The sequence below is a fragment of the Ochlerotatus camptorhynchus genome, unplaced genomic scaffold, assembly GCF_037179485.1.
Source record: "Ochlerotatus camptorhynchus isolate MF236.1 unplaced genomic scaffold, CSIRO-AGI_Acam_v1.1 ptg000193l, whole genome shotgun sequence".
Classification (NCBI taxonomy): domain Eukaryota; kingdom Metazoa; phylum Arthropoda; class Insecta; order Diptera; family Culicidae; genus Ochlerotatus; species Ochlerotatus camptorhynchus.
In genome coordinates this window covers 5078266-5098616 of record NW_027040683.1, presented here as the reverse complement: position 1 = coordinate 5098616, position 20351 = coordinate 5078266, and the positions used below count along the sequence as shown (strand labels likewise).

Genomic DNA, 20351 nt, shown 5'->3' with positions numbered 1-20351 from the left:
TGATCCGGATTTTTTTATGATATTAAAGGAGCTTGCCGAATGACTGACATTACCTGAAATTTTAGGAACATTTCTGATTTTTTTAAATTTCCCATCCTTCCTGAAGACTTCATGATAGTGTTTGAAATTCTCCTGAAATTATTGGAAGTGCTCTGATGTTTCTTGATCTTGCTCGAAGTTCTCCGAACATTCCTGAAGATAAAAAACTGCTTAAAATCTCTAAATATCTTTGAAGTTGTTTGGAAATTTTCCGTAGAAGCTTTTGCTATTTTTATGAAGTTTTGGAACTTCCCATAAAATGTTTCCGAAGTGTTTCCGATGGTCATCGAACTTCCGTGAAGATTCCGCAAATTTAGATTTTAGAACAATAGTCCAAAAAAATAATTAATACTTTCCGGTAAAAATCGTTGCAATCCTAAATTGCAACGATTAATTCCCTTTAAATTTAGATAAGATTTAGTTTTAGTTTTTAGTTTTAATATTTTTTTTTGTTTATAAATTTATTTGATAAGGCTCAATTGAATTAACTTAACAGAGCCGAGGATTCCTGTTCACTATGCAATACATCTTAAAACTATAGTGAAAAGGTACAACACAATAAACACTTTATCTTCCGCTATCCAATAAGCCTCCTCCATCAGAACGGGAGGCGCTTTCAGTGGTTTCATTGTATGGCAGTATAGCCAACCCCCCGTTTGGCTTCCATTGCAGCAATGGGCGCAAAACGTGGTCAGCACTCACACACTCATCACGAAACGGTTGCTTTCCAAAGTCGACGACCACATCGACCGAAAGAACTGCTGATGAAGAACAATGAGGAGGACCACACAATGGTTGCTGCCAAGCAAACAGACATTCGCGTGACACAGTGGGCTGCTTCTGTCAACTGCCGAGTGAACATTGATATTTAGTTTTAAGATGAAATTTTTTATACAGAAAACCTGTTTAAAATACTAACTTGCTAAAGCCAAAACCAATGTAAACACACTAAGCTATATATCCTAACAAATAAGGTTGGTAAGTGACTGTAGTAGCAGCAGCACCTAGGATAAAAATGAATGTAAATTTATTTGAATTTGGAACAGAAAGACAGAACTCAAAATGGCAGCACTGTTTGCTGTGACCGATCCTTCGTACACTTTCTGATACCGCATACTGTCGCCGATATCACAATGGATGAGATTGATTCAAACGATGATAACATTAATTAAATTGCTCTTCGTTTAGTTCCTCGCTCGGCCGGATGGAGGTCCAGGGAGATCTTGGGAGATGTTCAGTAGTGCATTGGCACGCATACGGGACGGTTGAAAAATATACCACGAGGCGTGATTTGAACGTACCGACGACGGTGGAAATTTCCCTTCTTCCGAAGCAAGCGAAGTAAGTGAAGCGGCGCCTAGCCTAGGGCAGTGGGTTGAATCGATAAAAGTTTTCCCCGTTTTTCCTCGCTTGAGCTTGTGTGTGTGCGAGCGGTTTGCATCCTTTGTTGGTGGGGAATTTCCCGAAGTAGCTGAATTCTGCAATGTGAATGGAAAACATCTGATTCACAGTGTCGGTGGTCAGCAAATGTCTCAATCTCAAATGCCTTTAGTTTGCCGACTAAGCGTCACCAGGGAAGACTTGTGAATCGGCATTTGCTGCATTGCGGCTGGAGGAAATAATTCCGGTGGATGTTGTTCATTAGCATCAGAATTAACTAGTGCAGTGAAGAATATCGTTGTGAACAGTGGAGATTTGCAAAGAGGTTAGCAGAATGGGCGTCAACGATAGTGATAACGATGAGATTGTATCGTCCACATCGAAGATGGACCTGCAGATGCTGCAGAAAATTTTCGTCAAGTTCGAGCCGGATCTGATTATTGATTCATATGAAGTAAGTGCCATGAGGAGGCGTTATTGATTTTTATCTGCCGGAGAAGTTAGGGATGATGATGAACAGAGCTGATGATATAAGTTTTTAGAAGATGCTTGATAATTACTAAAGTGCAACTAACAAGGAGCTGCGATCTTTATGAATCAGAATATTGTTGAAATTCAAAATAATTGAACATTATAATTCTGAGCTAAATGCACGTGTATGTGTATAATTAAAGCAATGAATGATGTATATAAGTATGTACATATAGGTACATTTAAATCATCTTCTATGATTGAACGGACTGCGGGTACAATTTCACATTATTTCTCTGTTTTTGGTTTAGGCTCAAGGTCTTATGACAAATTGTTTAAATGTAAAAGTAAACAACTGTTTCATGCTTAAATGAGCTTGCCTATTTTTTAAATGGTGTTTTACTTATAAATTAAATATAACCAAATATACACTAGTTTTTCATGACATAACTCGTGTTGCCCATTTAGTAGTCTTTTGTAACGAAATGTTGCAGTAAACTGCGATAACACTCTTTTTGATATCATATGATATAAATGGCCGGAATTGTACAGAAAGCCCAGGATCACATTTTCTGGGTCTTCCCCTTTCTGACTGATTTCAAAGTTATTATGAAAAGAGTTCTATAGAATAAAGGGTGTATTCATTAGAATTGCACACACATAAACAGCTGTAACTTTTCAACTAACTATTATACTAAATGACTTGAAATTTTCATTGAAGAATGTTTAGTTCGTAACGTACATATTTGATTTTTATGAGGATCTGAGCGGTGGTGTTTCTCGAGCAATGGTCATGAGATCAACATGCTGCCTAAAAAATTTGGTACAGTCCCATATTTGAAATCAGCGGTTTTGCAAGGAAAATATTTCATAATTGTTGCTGTTGAATCTTGAAACCAAACCATTTTTTTTTGCATACTATTATAATTAAAAATGTTGTGGAATTAGTCAGAAATTTCACTTCAAACATTTGGCTCATTTTGTCTTAACAAATAAATACTTTTCTAAACAAACTAAAACTCAATCATTTTACCCCAAATAAAAATAGTTTTTCTCTGTCACACGTGAATAAATTGAACAATGAGTGGAAAGATAAGTAAAAGTAAGCTAAATGTAGTTTTTTGCCACTGCACCAAATTTCTAAGACACCATTTTGTTTTCTTGTTCTAAACTTAAAGCTCATATTTGAACCATGACATATTTCACTCTCTAAAGCATCATCCTTTCAAATTTCAAGTAAGCGTCATTTTCCAAGAATACACTCTTTATAAGTGAATTACAACTCGCTAAGGAGAACTTGAAGTGAATTTTAAGGTGAGTTCTGTGGGAATTCTGATGAAAATTAATACGTACTTTTGAGAATAATTTCAAAGGAATATTGAAGAGCTTACCAAATGAATTTACAAGTGAGGTTTATGAAAATTTCGAGAAGAATTCTAAGTGAATATAATTCCGAGGCTGACTCTAAAAGATTCCTGAATAGAGACTTCGAAACGAAGTGAATATTGGTTTTTTTACATACAAATTCTAGCGATGATTTCAAGATAATTCTTAGAAAACTTTCAAGGTAATTCCGATGATAATTTCAAGGGGATTCAAATATATTTATAGTTATTTTTGGGAGAATTCCAAATTGCTCTAATCAGAATTCCATGGCATTTAAGTGTAATGTAAATAACTATAAGAAAATGGAAATCTTAAAAAATTAAATAAAAGAGGTGATTCTTAGGAAACTTACATAGGAAATATGAAATCCTATCAGGACTTCTAAGAGGATTACCAAGGTTATTCAGACATACATAAATTTTCATCATACATAATAGGTAACACAAATCCAAGATCAAGGATGAATTTTTTTAATACAACAGAGACTTCGAATGGTTTTGAGATTTTCTTTTCTCAATTTCGAAACCAGTTTCTAGTTAGTAAATGTGCTGTTTCATAATACTGGTTTACCAATTTTGTTTTAAACAATGTGTGCCCTTTGGTGTTTGTCAAAATTGATTCATGATCGGTCAGAAATGAGTCAAATTTAAGTAAAAATTCACCAAATGGATCACATCCTTACCGTTAGCCTCTTATTTTGATGCTCAATTACTAAATCCAACACATATGTACATTAATGTGGGACACCACTTATTTGATTGCACTCTAAGCGAATGTTTTACAGACATGATAATCACTCTAAATTTAGCAATCTTGTGTGCGATTGTTAAAAATAGCTTGGAAGACTTAACAGACGCTAAGGCACGGTACACACATTACGTAACGCAAAAAATCTGGATTTTGAACCCCTTTCGCCCTATGCGTTAGCGTTGTTACGGTATACTTCGTAGATTGGATACTAGTGACACTCACGTCTCTTTTGAAATTCTCAGTCAGACTGCTTTCAGGAAGAATGCTGGAGAGCATTAATTCCAATCTTAACAAGAATACCAAAAGCATGACTGTCGCTATTTCCGGCCACGCCCATCTTGTAACCCTCGTCAAGGGTTACCACCCTTTTAACGTGTTTTCCATGAGCGTGTGTCTTGTCTGTCATGATTTGTTTTTATTTTGGTCGCACGCTCATTAAACATACTCACCAATGTTGTTTTAATACATATTTTAATCTTTGTTTGTGTCTTTAATTTTATTCAAATGTAGTTATGTTAGGTGTTCTAGAATGTAGGGAAAAAATTATCGTTTTAAATTCTTTCGCGTTTGTAATGAAGTTAGGTTTTATTTCTTCTCTCGCTGCAAAATAAGGCAAAAGCATAAATCAGCATAACAGTCGAACGCAGTTGCAGGAGAATGATGGCGGTTTTGTTATTGTCCGTGATTGTGAGTACAAGGAGAGAAGTTACGAACGCGTTTTCTGCCCCGTCGATATTATTCGCCCGGAAAAAATGAGTTTTGTGCCATTTTCGCGGCGCGCAATTGCTGGAGGAATAATACCCAGCATTGCCGGGAGTGTATCAGTGTGGTTAGGCGGATCGAAGCCAACCGTGGTTCTGTAACTGAGGTACATAAACCAAAGTGTGGATCGCCATTAAGGGGAAGCTAATCACGAAGGATTTGTTCGCTTCCCCGGTTAATCATCAAGGATCCGGATCACACTTGCCGTCCTCGCTGTGGTGGCTTATAGAGCCAGTCTCGCCACCACAGGGCTTATAGAGCCAGTCTCGCCACCACAGCTAACAGACAAGGAAGGACGAAGCAGGTCGAACCGAAGGAGCGTTCACCTGGGCATAAATACTGCGGTGTCTGCCGGGATTGTCTACGGCGAGTACACGAAACGAAAATCAATTATTATATTCATGTGTTTCACTTATACATTTTTGCCAAAACATCAGCCTTAACATTCCATAAGACAAACCACATATGTCCTATAAGAATGCATAAAAGGTATGTGTGACCGCTTATACATTTCATTTGACACATCATCTTCATTAAATTTTTGCAAGGCGTTTGCTTATTAGTTGACTTATACATTTTATGAATAATCAGTAATAGAAATTTGCCAAAAGGTATAAGGAGATTTCTATCCGTGTGATTCGTCACCATCGTCGTCGGGGGGGTTCCAAAAAAGGAGCCTCGCTCATCCACCCGCTAATCGCTAAGGACCACTGCTAGGCAGCCAAACAGTGAAGAAGGAGACGCTTGGCTCAGACCTGGAGCTGACGTGAACAACCGTCGTCGTCGAAGGGCCCCACCGAACAGCAGCAGAAACGAACGTCTTTGGGGGAAGTACCCTTGCTCGAGGCCGTCCCGTCGGGGTAAATCGGGCCAGCTATAGGCTGGCAGGTAAGCCAAAACTTACAATCTTTACCGTAATTAGGGACAGGGAAGGAGATTTTTATATAGTACTAACTCAACAAGAGGCCACCGACTTAGCGACACCCTCATAAGTACTACGGAGTTATAGAATTGTGTAGGGTATTAGGTCAGGATTCGCCTCAAGCTGACGATACGACCAAAAATGTTTGATTTTTTGAGTAAGCAAAAGCGGCAGCTGCTAAGCAAACCGAGTTCTTAAATTTGATTTCTTAGTACTGTATTGGTGAAATTTATATGAATCAGAATATTACGAAGTATATAAATAAAAAGAAAGGATCTTACTCGAATAGTCCTTGAAGCTTTCTTTTTTCCCCTTGATTTGTTTTCCGTCGATCTTGTTCTCCGTGCTGAGCACCAATGCTACCGACGCCAGGGAGGCAGCTCCCACACCTGGACCCTACCTATCAACCCATCAACTCATGAACCGGGGACCAACGGCTTTCGTTCCTTTCCGAAGGAAGGCGTGATCAGAGATGTTATGCCTCAGAACATCCCGGCGACACCGACTGGGATTGAACCCAGGCCTGCTGGGGTGAGAGGTAATGACGCTTACCACTACACCACCGGCGCCGCTAACTTGAAGTTTTCTAAGGTAGTTAATGTGCCGAAACGTCTCTTTGATCTTGACTAAGGAAAACCGCTACCGCTAGCCGTCGGAACGAGATTTGTATTTGTATTTTGTATTTGTATATTGAACAATTCAACTGACAATTATTGTCTAAATGAATAAAACTTAAACTAAATAGTTACGGTCAATGGTACGGAAAAGGCCAAGTACCCGATGACGAAACACGTCAGCTGATACATTGAAGTCGAACATTTAAAAGAAGTTGTTGAATTGCCGGCTGATTGCTCGAATTGGCTCGTGTTGTGTATAATTTTGGCACCGTGGATTCAAAAACAGAAAGTCGCGTTGACGAAGAGGCCTCTCAGGGGCATACACATTTAGCTGAGCCAGCAGTGTTGGACAGTCAATGTCACCCGTAAGCAGCTTTCCAGCGAACATAGCTTGAGCGACCGTCCGTCTCATCTCTAAAGGTGTATTCAGATCTAAGCGTACATTAGCGGAGCGGAGCAAAATTTGCGTTGGAATGAGAGAGACAACTAGTACTTTTCTCCCTCTCGTACCTTCGCAAAATCTCTCTCCGCGCGTGAAATATCGCTCAGATCTGAATACACCTTAATGGTTCGATTCCCAGGAGACGGCAACGCTCCTCGTACGGTGGCAAGTTCGGTGGGTCACGCCAGTTGAGGAAACGAAGAGCATATCTCACAAACTTGCGTTGAACGGATTCAATTCTAGTGATCCAGCTAGCATGGAAAGGGCACCAAACAACTAAACTTGACTCGCACAAGCGAGCAGTAGAGTGACCTGAGCAGGGCGTCACAATCACAATATCAGCTTCAATCGACCAAATCGATGCGACGAAGAGACTGCTGGCTTTCTTTTTCTGTTATACCCTGGACAGACTATGGCTTATATCATGTAATATAGGCTGTCTTGCAATGAGCACTCATACATTGGATTTCCAGTAAAAACTAGATGTATGAGTGTTCATTGCAAGACAGCCTATATTACATGATATAAGTCATAGTCTGTCCGGGGTATTAAAGTCGAACAGCTTCGCAGCATTCTAGAACCTCAGTCGGCGTGCACAAACAAATCAGTGCCAACATTTCAAAGGGGCGTATTTGCATTTGTAAACAATGGCTTTATCCGTCGATTTCTCGCGAATAAAAGCTCACTCATGAAAAATAATGACACCAGCAGGTAGAGGAACTAGCATTGTAATTTTGGAGAGGTAAGCATTCAATCGCGAGAAATTGACGGCTAAAGTCATTGTTTACAAAAGCAATTACGCCCCTTTGAAATGTTGGCACTGTAATGTTCAATCGCTTGTCTCTCTTTCTCCCGTCGCTCCATTGGTATTCCTTTCAAGCTTCGGTGAAACGGATGAGCGAAAGATAGTTTTCTCTTTTATGAAACGCATCAACAGAGGTTTCATGACGTATATGACGGAAAATGAAATAACACATTTGAAGCATTTCTCACGTGAAAACACTTGAAGATTACAAGTAATATTTTTAATTTATCTTCCATCCATATATTTATCTAAAAAATATGATCGAAAACGGGACATAACGCATTTTAAACAAATTGAAAGAGCGGTGATAGAGAGTTCGTGAACGGGGATTGAAAGCCATAATGAGGTTTCGTTTAACTAGAAAATCGACGTTAGTTACATTGAAAGCGATGAGCAAAGCAACGATGAGAAGTTCCACAGCCAGCCTTTCCTTCTAAGCGTCCTGTTTTTTATTTTCGTTTCTTGATAATAGTCTAGCTAGGCGTTATAGAAATGAAGCGTCGAACACGTATGTATGAGAGAAACAAAACACGAGTTCATTTTAGAGCTTCGAAAATGTAGAGCTCTGGACAGGGGTTGAAACTGTTGACGTTTTTAACGACACTCGCTTCATTGTCATGCGCGACAGTCTGTTTTTATTCGTACTCTCATGCTCTACCGTCGTCTCTCTTACACAACACAAACGGTAGAACAACATTCGAGCAAAACGAAAAATTTCAAATAACTATCATATGACATGTGTGATTTCGTTCTAATTCCTCAATTTGGTGTAAATTAAACCACTTCTGATCAGAAATGTTATTACTAGGACATCGTTGTTTGCTATTTTAAGAATTCACACAAGCACAACATCAGCAGCTCTTATTATGAGAAAAACTAAAATACATACATTCGTGGCGGTCTTCGGCAACAGTGTCGTATGACAGAGCCTGTCATATGACATTTTAGTTTGGTACTGTAATTTGATAGTTTGTTAGCAAAGGCAGTCGATTATCACAGAAAATATGTCGACTACGGTGACCACTTACAAGACTGGCTCTGGACCTGAGGCATAGCGGGTCACGGAACTCGTCGGCAATTTAGTCAAAATAAAGCCCAATTGTCCATTAGCTCTGGAGATGATGTCATTGTAGTGGATTCTGAAAGTGAGTCTGCAGTCCAAGGTAACGCCGGAATCCTTTATGTGCTCTACACGAGCAAGACAGCGTCCGTAGAGAACATAGTCAAACATGATTGGTTCGATTTTACGGTGATAGGAAACAATGTTACATTTTTCATCAAACTTCTTGAGCACCAGTCAGCAAAAATACCTACCATATTCTGGAGATCCCAACAGTCCGAGAGACTTTTAATAATTTTGTAGATTTTCGTATCGTCTGCATAGAAAACGCGGCATCCTGATGGTATCAGAAAGGCAACGTCGTTTAAACAGATCGAAAACAGTAGCGGTCCTAGGTTACTGCCTTGCGGAACTCCCGAGTTGTTTGAGAAAATATCCGATTCCGACGCGACAATCTTAACCCGTACATAGCGATTCACCAAGTAAGATCTGAACCAATCCACAGCCGTTGACGAGACGCCAAGTATCTCCAGCTTGGCAAGCAAGATATTATGGTCCACCGTGTCAAATGCAGCTTTTAGATCCATATACTGTAGCCAGCCCGGTCGATCCGTCTCTAAAAACGTGTGGCTTAAGCGCCACTCCACAAGGGAGACCACACGCCCAATGTAAATTTGCCCGGTTGAGACTCTCCTAAGGGCGAGTCCATTAAATTTCCTAGAATGGATTTACGGATCAGGCAAGCCGGCTTTCAACTAAACGTCCAAAACGGGAAAACCCTATTATCCCCATAAAACCACAAACACGATAGTCACTCAGAGAGTCGGTGAGAACCTCTACAAAAGATAATTTATCATCATCGGCAGTTTCGTCACTTGCCACTAGACGTCGCTCCGATCTAGAAGTGGACTACTCTCCCGAACATTCAAACTCTCAACATGAGGACGGGACACGAAAACTACAACGGAGAACGCGAAGTGATGTCGAATACATTCAATCAATTAAAGCTAGGGAGATAGTCATTTTACGAAAACATTTATTATTACGGAACTATTCAGGCGGTATATTTAGTGCATAACGGGTGTTCCAACATTACTTATCCTACGTATATTTATTTACATGTTCCAATTGATTTCGGTTTACTTGTGTGTGTGTTCGCTCCTATCTCCTATGTGTGTGCTATTTCTCTCTCCCTAACTAACGTGCTCATGTGCTCTACTTGTTCATGTGTGTGACGTCACTTTATCGGCAACTCAGCTCCAAACGAGTCTGCGGTTCTGGTGACAACGACGTTGGCGTTGAAAAACGTTACGTTTCAAATGCGGGAATGCCACATCACGAGTTCCGGAAAAGCGTGTCACGGAAACTCGGCGCTACTCGCTCATCAGTCTTAGACTGGCAAAAAATCACTCCGTGGCGCCCTCGCGTGATGGTCACAGTCGATGACCTATCGACGGGTTCGACGCACTCTTTAGTGATCATCGATGGTGATCCGATGAATGGAGGTGCTTCGCTGACAATGGCGTATCACACGCCGATGCGATGGCGGTTACTCTGCCGTGCCGGTAGGATGACGAACCGGCGGGTGGACCCTGTCCACGTGGAGATCCCCTGAGTCTCCTCGGACCGATTATGTAACGGATCCGTCCGCTTCCGGCCGGTTGGCGATTGCCGGGAAATTCCGTCCGTTGGGGAGAAGTGGCTGCGTTTGGGCACGGTGAATTGCTGCGAACGATTTAACAACACGACTACATCAGAACAGTGAGCACAAGCACGAGCACGGACATGGACAGCGCATATTGAGCACATCAAAAATTACCTGTATTTCTCTAGCCTTTCTCCTGATCGCACACAATTTTCTACACGCACACTTATTCTACTAGCTAAAGGAACGAACAAAAATCTTTAACTAATTTTAAACACTAGACATCACTTTAAATTACATACTTTAACTAGGAAAAACGACCACGAACAAACGCGCACACTTCAAGAACGTTGGGAAGTCACGGACGAAATGATCGAGACCGTGAATCCTCAGATAAAGGAAAGTAAAACTCGGACGAACCGGAAGTCCATCGTTTCCCGAAACCCTTCGTGTCCTATCGTGAATCTAAAGACACGAAAGATAACTTGACTCGTTTAATTGTGCGACTGTCCCTTTCCTACCTTATCCATAAATTAAATGGACCCGTCTTAGGAAAGATTTCAGCAAAAATGCTTGTGTCTTCCTACTGCCTACCCTAAGGAATTTAATTCAAACAATTGACCACTTTGTTAAGCAGTTTTGGCGTGACTTTCTACCAGCGATTTCACAAAACTGGACAAACTAATTTCAATTTTTTTAAGAAACGCACAAATGTTGGCTACTTTTCTCGAGGTCCTAGAAGAAAAAATCTCAAAACAATGTTTCATTTCGAAGTTCGAGTGGTAGTAAACGTCATTTTATCTGCTCGAATGAAGTAGTTAATTTAACCTTATCAAATTATGTACAAATTTATACAAAGTTCCTGATCGTTACAATACGAAGCATTAACTTGTCATCCTGAATCCATGCATCGCAAACAGTTAGAAGTAAACTGCACCAGGTTCGTGGACACGGAGCGCTTCGGGTAAAAGCCGTGTTGTTCTGTATCGATATAATTTTTGCAACACGCGAACAGAGCATCATTTATGATAATCTCGAACAGTTTTGAGCTGGCACATAGGAAGGTGATTCCACGAAAATTTGCAACATTCCGTTTATCTCCTTTTTTGTAGACTGCGAACAGATAAGAAAGTTTCCAGCGGCAGAGGAACTCACATTGCTCTGCCGAGAGATTGAATAGCTTCGCAAGTGGAAGGCAGAGATTGGCTACACAACGTTTTAGAACTGATGACGGAGTGCCGACAGGTCCGGCGGCAAATTAGAGCTTCAGTTTCCGTGCTGCGGCTATCACCATGTCTTTTGAAATGCGCGGAATATCGAAACTAAACACATCACGTGGTATCCCAACAGTAGCATCCAGAACTTGTGCCGGCGAAGCGGAGAAATCGTGGAACACTTGCCTGAAATGACGAGCAAACAAGTCAAGAACAAATTTTCATTACGTCGAATGTAACAAAGGTAAACAAAGTCGAGCTATCAGTGTCAATCGATTCTCCTGCTATTACACTATATACTGTCCGAATATAGGATCAAATCCCATTTTTAAATTTATTTGCCAGTCAAATTGCTTTTTGACGTAATCACCTTCCGATCAAAATAGTTTTCGATGTTACTTAAGTCACCCAATTTCTATGGAGATGCCGTTTGACTTAAGTAACAGCGCTGAGAAACCCGTGAAAAGTGTATGTTCGTCGTTTCGCTTTCTCATTATTAAAGTGAATAAATCGAACTGTTTGTTGCTAAGATGATTTCGGTAGTCCTAAAATGATGAATGGGCTGCACGTAAGGAGACGTAATTGATAATTCTCCCGAATATCCTGGTAAATACACTATGACTTAAGTAACAATAGGGGCCACCAAACGACGTATAATAACTTTTGACTCAAAAACCAGTATTTTTTAGCATGAAAGCTAGCGATTTGCATTTGTATGAATAAAACCCTGCTAAATATGTTAAACATTGCTATCACTATGAGATTATATGTGTTTACTTGGAAATAGGAATAACTTTTCGGTCATCAAAACAAAACTTTATTTTTCTCGGATTGGTGCGAATGTTACTTACGACATAATGAAAATTTGCTCTTGAAGTCGCCTTTTTCTGTTTTTCTCTTTCGCTATTAGGTGAGTCATTCCCGAGAAACATGGAACAAGGCAACCCGGCTTCCTTCCGTTTGGAGTTTTTTTTTTTTTTTTGTTTGTTAATTGATTTGATAAGGCTCAACCGAATTAACTTTACAGAGCCGAGGATTCTTGGTCACAATACATCTTAAAACTATAGTCAAAAGGTACAACACAATAAACACTTTATCTTCCGCTATCCAAAAAGCCTCCTCCATCAGAACTGGAGCCGCTTCCAGTAGTTTCATTGTATGGCAAATTGTTGTACGCCAACGAGGGTCAGAGCGCGTCCATTGCAGCAATGGACGCAAAACGTGGTCAGCACTCACACACTCATCACGAAACGGTTGCTTTCCAAAGTCGACGACGCATCGACTGAAAGAACTGCTGATGAAGAACAATGAGGAGACCACACACTGGTTGCTGCCGAGAAAACAGACGATCGCGTAGCACACATCGAGAGTGGCCTGTTTTTGTCGACAGCCGAGTGAACACTGCCGTTTGGAGTTGACAAACGACCAAAAACTTTTCGGATTCGTGCGAAGGTTCGCGTCAGTGCGTTTCACGTGTCGATTATAGAGAAAACGATTGTAATTTCGATAACTAGGGGAAATGGCTCTAATGTTGGCCTATGGATCTAAGATTGGGCCCATCGCTAAAAATCTGCTATTTATCACCTTTATCTAGATGAACGCGTCATTGGGACGCTACTAATGGATATTTTTGGTCGCTATTGGAAATTTAGTCGATTGTTGAATTTATGTAGGGGCCCCAATTAGGGGCATTTAGGCCGACATTACATACATTTCCCCTATGACTCGCAAAATTGAACAGCCGTTTGTAGTACGGCGAGCGAGAGTTACAGTACTTTCGGAGGGCAGCAGAGCGTTGACGTTTTAGCACCCGTAGGCGTTGATGTATCTCAGTATCATTATATACGGTAACCGCAAAATACCCAATAATGACTATAAAAGATTCAATATTGACTACAAAGTAAGCGTTTTCGAGGAAAACTGGGACTACCCATCAAATGAGTAAAAAAAATTACCTATTTATGAGCATTTGTTGCTCACAAATCAATACTGACTACTTATTTTTGTACTTCTAATTACTCGTAAATGGATAACATTTTACTCATTTAAGGGGTAGACCCAATTTCTCTCGAAAATGCTTACTTTGTAATCACTATTGAGTATTTTAAGGTTAATGCTCGATTGACACCATCACCTTGGGTTCGTCGTTGCCCATCAGCTAAAACAGCTCCCGAAAAAAAAACCGCTCCTGAATCTTCGTTTTTTTCTTGTTTCCACTCCACGGATGGCCATAGTCTGATCAATTTCCATCAGAAGACGAACCAGCCCAGGGCTGAAAGTCTCCTTAACAAAGATATAAAAAAAAATCCATGGACATAAATAGTTTGAACAATCGGAAGTTTGTTTATAGGTACATGCTTAAAATGGTTGAAATCACAAAATGAAAATCGCCAGCAAAATAAACACGCGTCATTTTCCAGCACGATCTACTTCGATCAATGTCTTGTCTAAGAGCTGGAAGCCGATAATCTGCCACCGATGAAGTGGCGAATGGGACGGATCGTTGAACCATACACTAATAAAAATTCAATGATTATTTTTATGTGTCCCACACATGATTTTTTGCAATGTGATAAACAAATGATATATATGTGTCGAACACATAGTTCTTATGTGTACACATAATATTCATGTGTAACCACACATACTATTCATTTGACTCATCAATTTTATATGTACACTCAAAAAATTTCACACGTTTGATCGAAGTGTTTAAACACTTGATTTTCTAAATGCACAATCACATTTACTTTAAATGTATTTCACCTTGGTTCAATGTGTTATACACGTTAATTTATAGTGTTTCAAACTTTGAAATGTTGAAAATCTTTCACTATCTATTTAAGTGTATTGCACATTGAATCACGCTACTGTTCAAAACAGATGGATTTAAAGTGTTTTGCATTTCAATACGATGTGAATTGCTTGCTCAGAAAGGTAAACATCGATAACAAGAGTTGTGACTTTATCCTATCAACCTGCCTCATATATGAGAACAACCGTGGCACAGTGAGATCGAACGAAGACTCCGGCAGCAGCATACCCCAACAGTCCATAATCGAATCCCAAATCAGACCCATTAAAAATATATGTGAAAGCTCTGGCCTCTGGCAGTTTTGTTTTTATATTTGTCGATTCATTTTTAGAGTCGGTAAAGTAGAATTCGATAAAGTAGAATATTGAACTATGGTGTGCAAAGCTATTGATATCACCATATGAGGCACATAGAATCCAAGTGTGTCACAATTCAAATCCATAGTGTTCAGGCATGGTTCATAGCATAAGATTCACACATGAAATGGATGTGTTTCACAATATGCGCAAAATTAAGTGTGAGACACATGATGATGACGTGTGGAATTTTTTGAGTGTACTTCTGAGGCTCTGAACCATTTGGTGGATTATTTTAACTTTTGGTTAAAATTTGACAGATGGAAAGTTATCGATTAACCCTGCTATCCGAGCGTGGTTACTTCTGACAGACAAGAAGTTAAATTTTGACAACCTTGGCTAAGGCTCTGAACCATTTGGCGATTTTTTTTAACTTTTGGTTAAAATTTGACAGATGGAAAGTTATTGATTAACCCTGCTATCCGAGCATGGTTATTTCTGACAGACAAGAAGTTAAATTTTGACGACCATGGCTCGAAAACCTGTCGATCGACAGAACGGGGATTTTCGAACATAAGAAATAACTTTCGAAATGTCACTTTTAACTACGAGTTAAATTAAACTCGGCAAATGGTTCACAGCCTAAGTTCTGCTCGAAAACCGGTCGATCGACAGCACAGGGATTTTCGAACATAGAAAATAACTTTCGAAATGTCACTTTTAACCACGAGTTAAATTTAACTCGGCAAATGGTTCACAGCCTGAGTGGATTCTGTTTATGTATGGACACATGAAAATCATGTGGAATTTTACATGGAATTTCGCCAATAAAAATGTGTTGAATTTTATGAGTGTAGAGGTTGAACCACCGACGAACCGACATGAATTGGTTCGTGTCTGATTTATTCTGGACAAATTATTTTTATCTAGATAAAAAAATCCTATGGGTTTGACAGTTCGGATCACTGCACATTTAAATCGGCCGTTAACGATTTTCGGGCATAAGTCAGAATTAAGTGTCTTGTCGGTTTGTCGGTGGTTGAACTGCGTCTAGGAAAGGATGGAGTAGTGCGTGTTGTAACGCTGAAAACAAACACTGGTATAATGAAACGTCCAGTAGAAAAACTGTCTTTGTTGCCTAGCCACGACGTTGACGTCAGCGTAGACCCAAATCCTTTCCCTTCCCGTTCCCATTAGAAAAGGATTGGCTATGCACAAATGTGACCAACTTTCAACGAGGTTGCTGCATCGCTTATTGTGTTCTCATCTACACACTGAGCAGAGGATAGATGGTCATCGATCAAACCAGGCAAGCAGGATTGGATCGTTTCGCTGGTATATACATACGTCGTTGTAACACCACAAACCGACACGAATGACCATACAAAGTATCTTCAAATTTCTGATCAAAGCACAACATGTGACAACATCTGACATCTGCCGCCATGTTAGCGAAAAATGTGTATCCTAGCCACGAACACGCATCGAGACACGCATACAAAATGTATGAGTTGGTTTGTGTCTAATCTATTTCGGGCAAATTATTTTTATCTAGATAACAAATTTCTATATGGGATGATGACATATGGGATCGCTGCTCATTTGAATCCGCCGTTATGGATTATCGATCAAGAGTTAAGTTTAAGTTTCATGTCGGTTTGTCGGTGGTTGTAAGAGACTGCAGTGGTGAGTTCGATAACTGGCAATTCAGGAGCGAGAACGGGAGCGATCACTGTCATGGATCCGAGCGAAAACATCGCATGGGTAGCGATCGTGGTTAGACGATGACCAGTAGATATTGTTTAAAGTAGAAATCTACAGACCACCGACCGTGTGTTAGGACTAAAAAAAACAACGCTAGAGTTTAAGAAATAAATGTGTTTTAATTAGTTGTTTATAATAAATGTAGTGCTTGTTGCCCGTGTTTTAGTAAATCGGGGTGCGTGTTAATTTGTGTGAAAATATGAAAAGATCTTCCACGAAGAACAAGGGAGACATGTACTCAGCACTGGGAATAGCTGCCTTTTTGTTTTCCCTAATTTTACCGGCGAGTGTTGGGGAGCACTGGACGATATCGAACGCGGAGGTAATTCGGTTTCCCAACAATTAAATATGATAGTCTAGTCACATAGAAGTATTGAGCAAAAACCCTAAACTTAATAATTTCCAAAATATATAGCTCTAGGGGCAAGTCAGCTGTACTCTGAGCTAATATATTTACATTGAGTAGCTGTGAGTTACTCGTATTTCCTCGAAAAATAACGAAGTAGCTTGAATTTTACTTTTTCCAAACAGATTTTTTTTTCAATTTCAAGTAAGTTAAGTTTCTTCATAATAGCCTCTAGGAAAAACATTTTTATTATGTGTAGATACTGATGCATGCTGAAAACGTTTGTCTACGTTCAAACAACGTCATCCTTTTATTTAGACATTCAGTAGTAACGAGAAGCATAGTGTTATAACTTATACCGTCGTTAAGTTTTCTTTTTCCCAGATCATCTAGAACTATTCTGGTTTAAGTGAGCGTCAACACAAACATGTAAATAAGGAGAGAAACCTGTTCAAGTTTGTTGTTCCAATGTACATGTAGTTACGGCCCTGAAACCGATTGAGCCACCTGCACATCCCTATGAAATAATCACATATCGAAACAGTTCCAGTACAACCTCAGAATTTGAAATGAATTTTGACAATAACCTATAACTCATATAAACACATCCTTTCGTCTTTCGAATATGTTTATCATGTCGACATTATCGTAAACATTGTACCTCATGAAGAAATAAATGATAATTTTTTATATGGTTTAACAACTTATTTGTTTTTTGAACGAATGTAGGTATATGTATTCTCCATAACGTATCTGAAAGAATATTCACATTCGGAGTATACTTTCAGTTTGCAAAATGGAATTTGAAATGATGCTTCACTATTACTGAAGAGACAGACTGCGATGTGTGGAAAAAATCTAGCGACTTGTTCCTTAAATATGGCTAACCAAAGTAATCAACGGATACGACAGAACAATAGGAAATTACAACAAGATATCAGCAGATTACTAAATTGTTTTGAACTTTCTACGTTTCTACGAATAAACATGTGTGACAAATATTTCACATTTATGTCTCGTTGACTGAGTTGCTGCGATGGCATTTTGACAACGAGATTCATTATTGAGCAACGCGAGTAACTCAGAGTTGCTCAAGATTTGCTCAAAAATTACTCATGATTGAAAGCTGTCTTGCCCCTAGATATAGCTCAAAAAAAAACACATCACTGATTTTTTGGTATGTAATGTAAAAAATACTTAATTTTAAAGGATATTACGCTCTCTGCCAACAAACCTTGAAAACAATAAAAAACAAATACATTCAATAATTTTCAATACAAAATCCCATTTTTTTAATATCATTATATTTATCCTGAAAAGTATATTTAAATACCTTTCATTTGAAATTCTGATCTTTGAAACCGGTTCAAATCTTTGTGGTTCAAAAGTTATAAATAATTGAAAATAAAAGTTATAAATTGTTGGAATAAAAATGATTTTTTAGACCACCCTAACATGGAAATGGTCACCCTAATGACAAAATAAAATAAAATACGGGTCTAATATTTTGCAATAAGGAACAAAACTACAAATTTTTATGAAATTCTTAGAACCACTATACCGTTTTGCTATGGAATGGCTGTAATATAATGTATGAAATTATTTTCCTGGAAAATAGCCATATTATCTTAGAATCGAAAGTGACGGTGAAAATACACATATTGTAGGACATTTGACAACATCCATCATATAATTTTATTGTTCTTACACTTTAAGGAGATATGATGAATCCAAGCATTCCAAGAATCGACCATTCGGGTTGAAATTAATAATTTTACATAAGAAACAATTGTTTTTAATTCCGTCAAACAATATATACCGCTTCCCATTGATGAAATGAAGCAAGGATGAAATTCCGTTTTCCACGTCCATATAAACATTTCGTACACAGGTGCATCTCTGCAGGAAATTTCTGCCGGAGAACACGCTTAACTTTAACCATCGTATAATCAAGTACTACTAAACAAATGTATCTCTTTTCTCCCCTAGGAGGCCCAAGGCTCCGGTCGCGGGGACAATTACACCGCTGCCCTGTTCCGGATCAAGCTGAAAGGCTACACCCGACCCAATGATGGATCGAAGAAGCTTCGCTGGGAACGAACAGTAATCTGCAAGCGACTTCCGGCTTGTAAAATAAAACGTGAAGCATTCAAAAGCGATACCTTGTTCCGGAATGAGGTTGTATTCTATAATTCCATTATGCCGGAATATATTGCTTTCCAAAAGCGCAAAACCAAAGACAGCAGTCTGATGTTCTTGGCATTCCCCCGGTGCTACTTGGCGCAGAATGACCTGGTAATGTTGGAGGATTTGCAGGTTCGTCACTTTACCATGCCGGACCGGGTTGCAGGACTCGGGACGGACCATATGAAGGCTTTACTGGTGGAGCTGTCCAAGTATCACGCCGTCAGTTTGTCTTATAAACTGCAGCATCCGAATGAGTTTAAAAAGTTGACTTTGAAAATTTCGGAAGGGATATTTACCAATGCAAACGCCGATTGGTATAAGCACTATTACGAAATTTTGACGAATAATGCCATCCAGATGGTGTCGCAGACTATTCCCGGCAAGAAGGAGTATTTGGATAAGCTGAAGGAGTTTTTGGAAAACTGTTTCGAGAACATGGTGGAGTTGGTTAGCCGGGAAAGTAAACTGTCGATTATTTGTCACGGAGATTGCTGGACCAATAACGTTCTTTTTAGATACGACGATAAAGGATCGATTACTGAGGTAAGCCGTCAGCCATTGGTGATAATCTGTGGAGCAAAAAATCATTTCAATTTTCTCTAATCCCACAGACATGCTTCATTGACTTCCAGATGATTCGTTACGGATCGCTGGCACTGGATTTAGCCTATCTAATCTATTGCTTTACGGACGCCACCATCCGGAAGGTCAACCTTCAGAGTTGGCTCGAAATCTATCACCAGCAGTTGGTGAAGTCACTCAAGGTGCTGGGATCGCTGCAAGATCTGTGCACCGATGAAGCGGACCTGCTGCGGCAGATACAGGACGAGTTCAAGAGCTATGCCCAGTTTGGACTTGGCTCGGCTATGGACATGATTCCGATCAGTACCTGTTCGTCGGAGGAGGCTCCCGATTTGTATGTCAGTGGATTGGAAACGGCCCCTACGCCACCGGAGTTGAATGTCCCACCGAACGAACTGTGCCGGCGGAAGATGACTGACATCTTGCTGGAACTGGTCGATGGTGGTATCCTGTAAGCTTAGCGGTAGGTAACGGCAACGCAGTATTCGATGGTTTAAGAAGCATAATTTATGTGGTAGACATTGCAACAGGTAGTTCGTAAATTGTTAATGTGACAAGACAATAAAACAGTTCCACAAGCAGGTATAGAGTACTCTAACGATCGTGTTTTATTTCGTGAAGTGTATAGACAAAGATTTGTATTTTGGTTTTTTGTTCTACTCGTATAATGGCATCAGGTCTACAACATTTACTACGCTTGTTTTAGAATTTCAGTCTTGTGTTCACCGAAACGTTTTGTTATTTTTTTAACTGTTCTACCGATGGTAAAATTGAAGTTGAAAGGAAGGTTTTTTGCTTGTCTAGATGGAATGAGATGTTTCTACGCTAAATGGAAGATGAGATGTTGCTACGCTGATGGGATTGATTT

The 20351-nt window shown here is 39.5% G+C and overlaps 1 protein-coding gene across 1 annotated transcript; it reads left to right on the top strand.

Annotated features, from left to right (window-relative positions):
* Positions 1-1292: 1292 nt before the first annotated feature.
* Positions 1293-20066, top strand: LOC135702501 (uncharacterized). The gene is made up of 3 exons (XM_065223572.1): positions 1293-1873; positions 18704-19444; positions 19513-20066. The coding sequence occupies exons 1-3, from the start codon at positions 1754-1756 to the stop codon at positions 19936-19938; spliced, it is 1287 nt and encodes a 428-aa protein (XP_065079644.1). The 5' UTR covers positions 1293-1753; the 3' UTR covers positions 19939-20066.
* Positions 20067-20351: the final 285 nt, after the last annotated feature.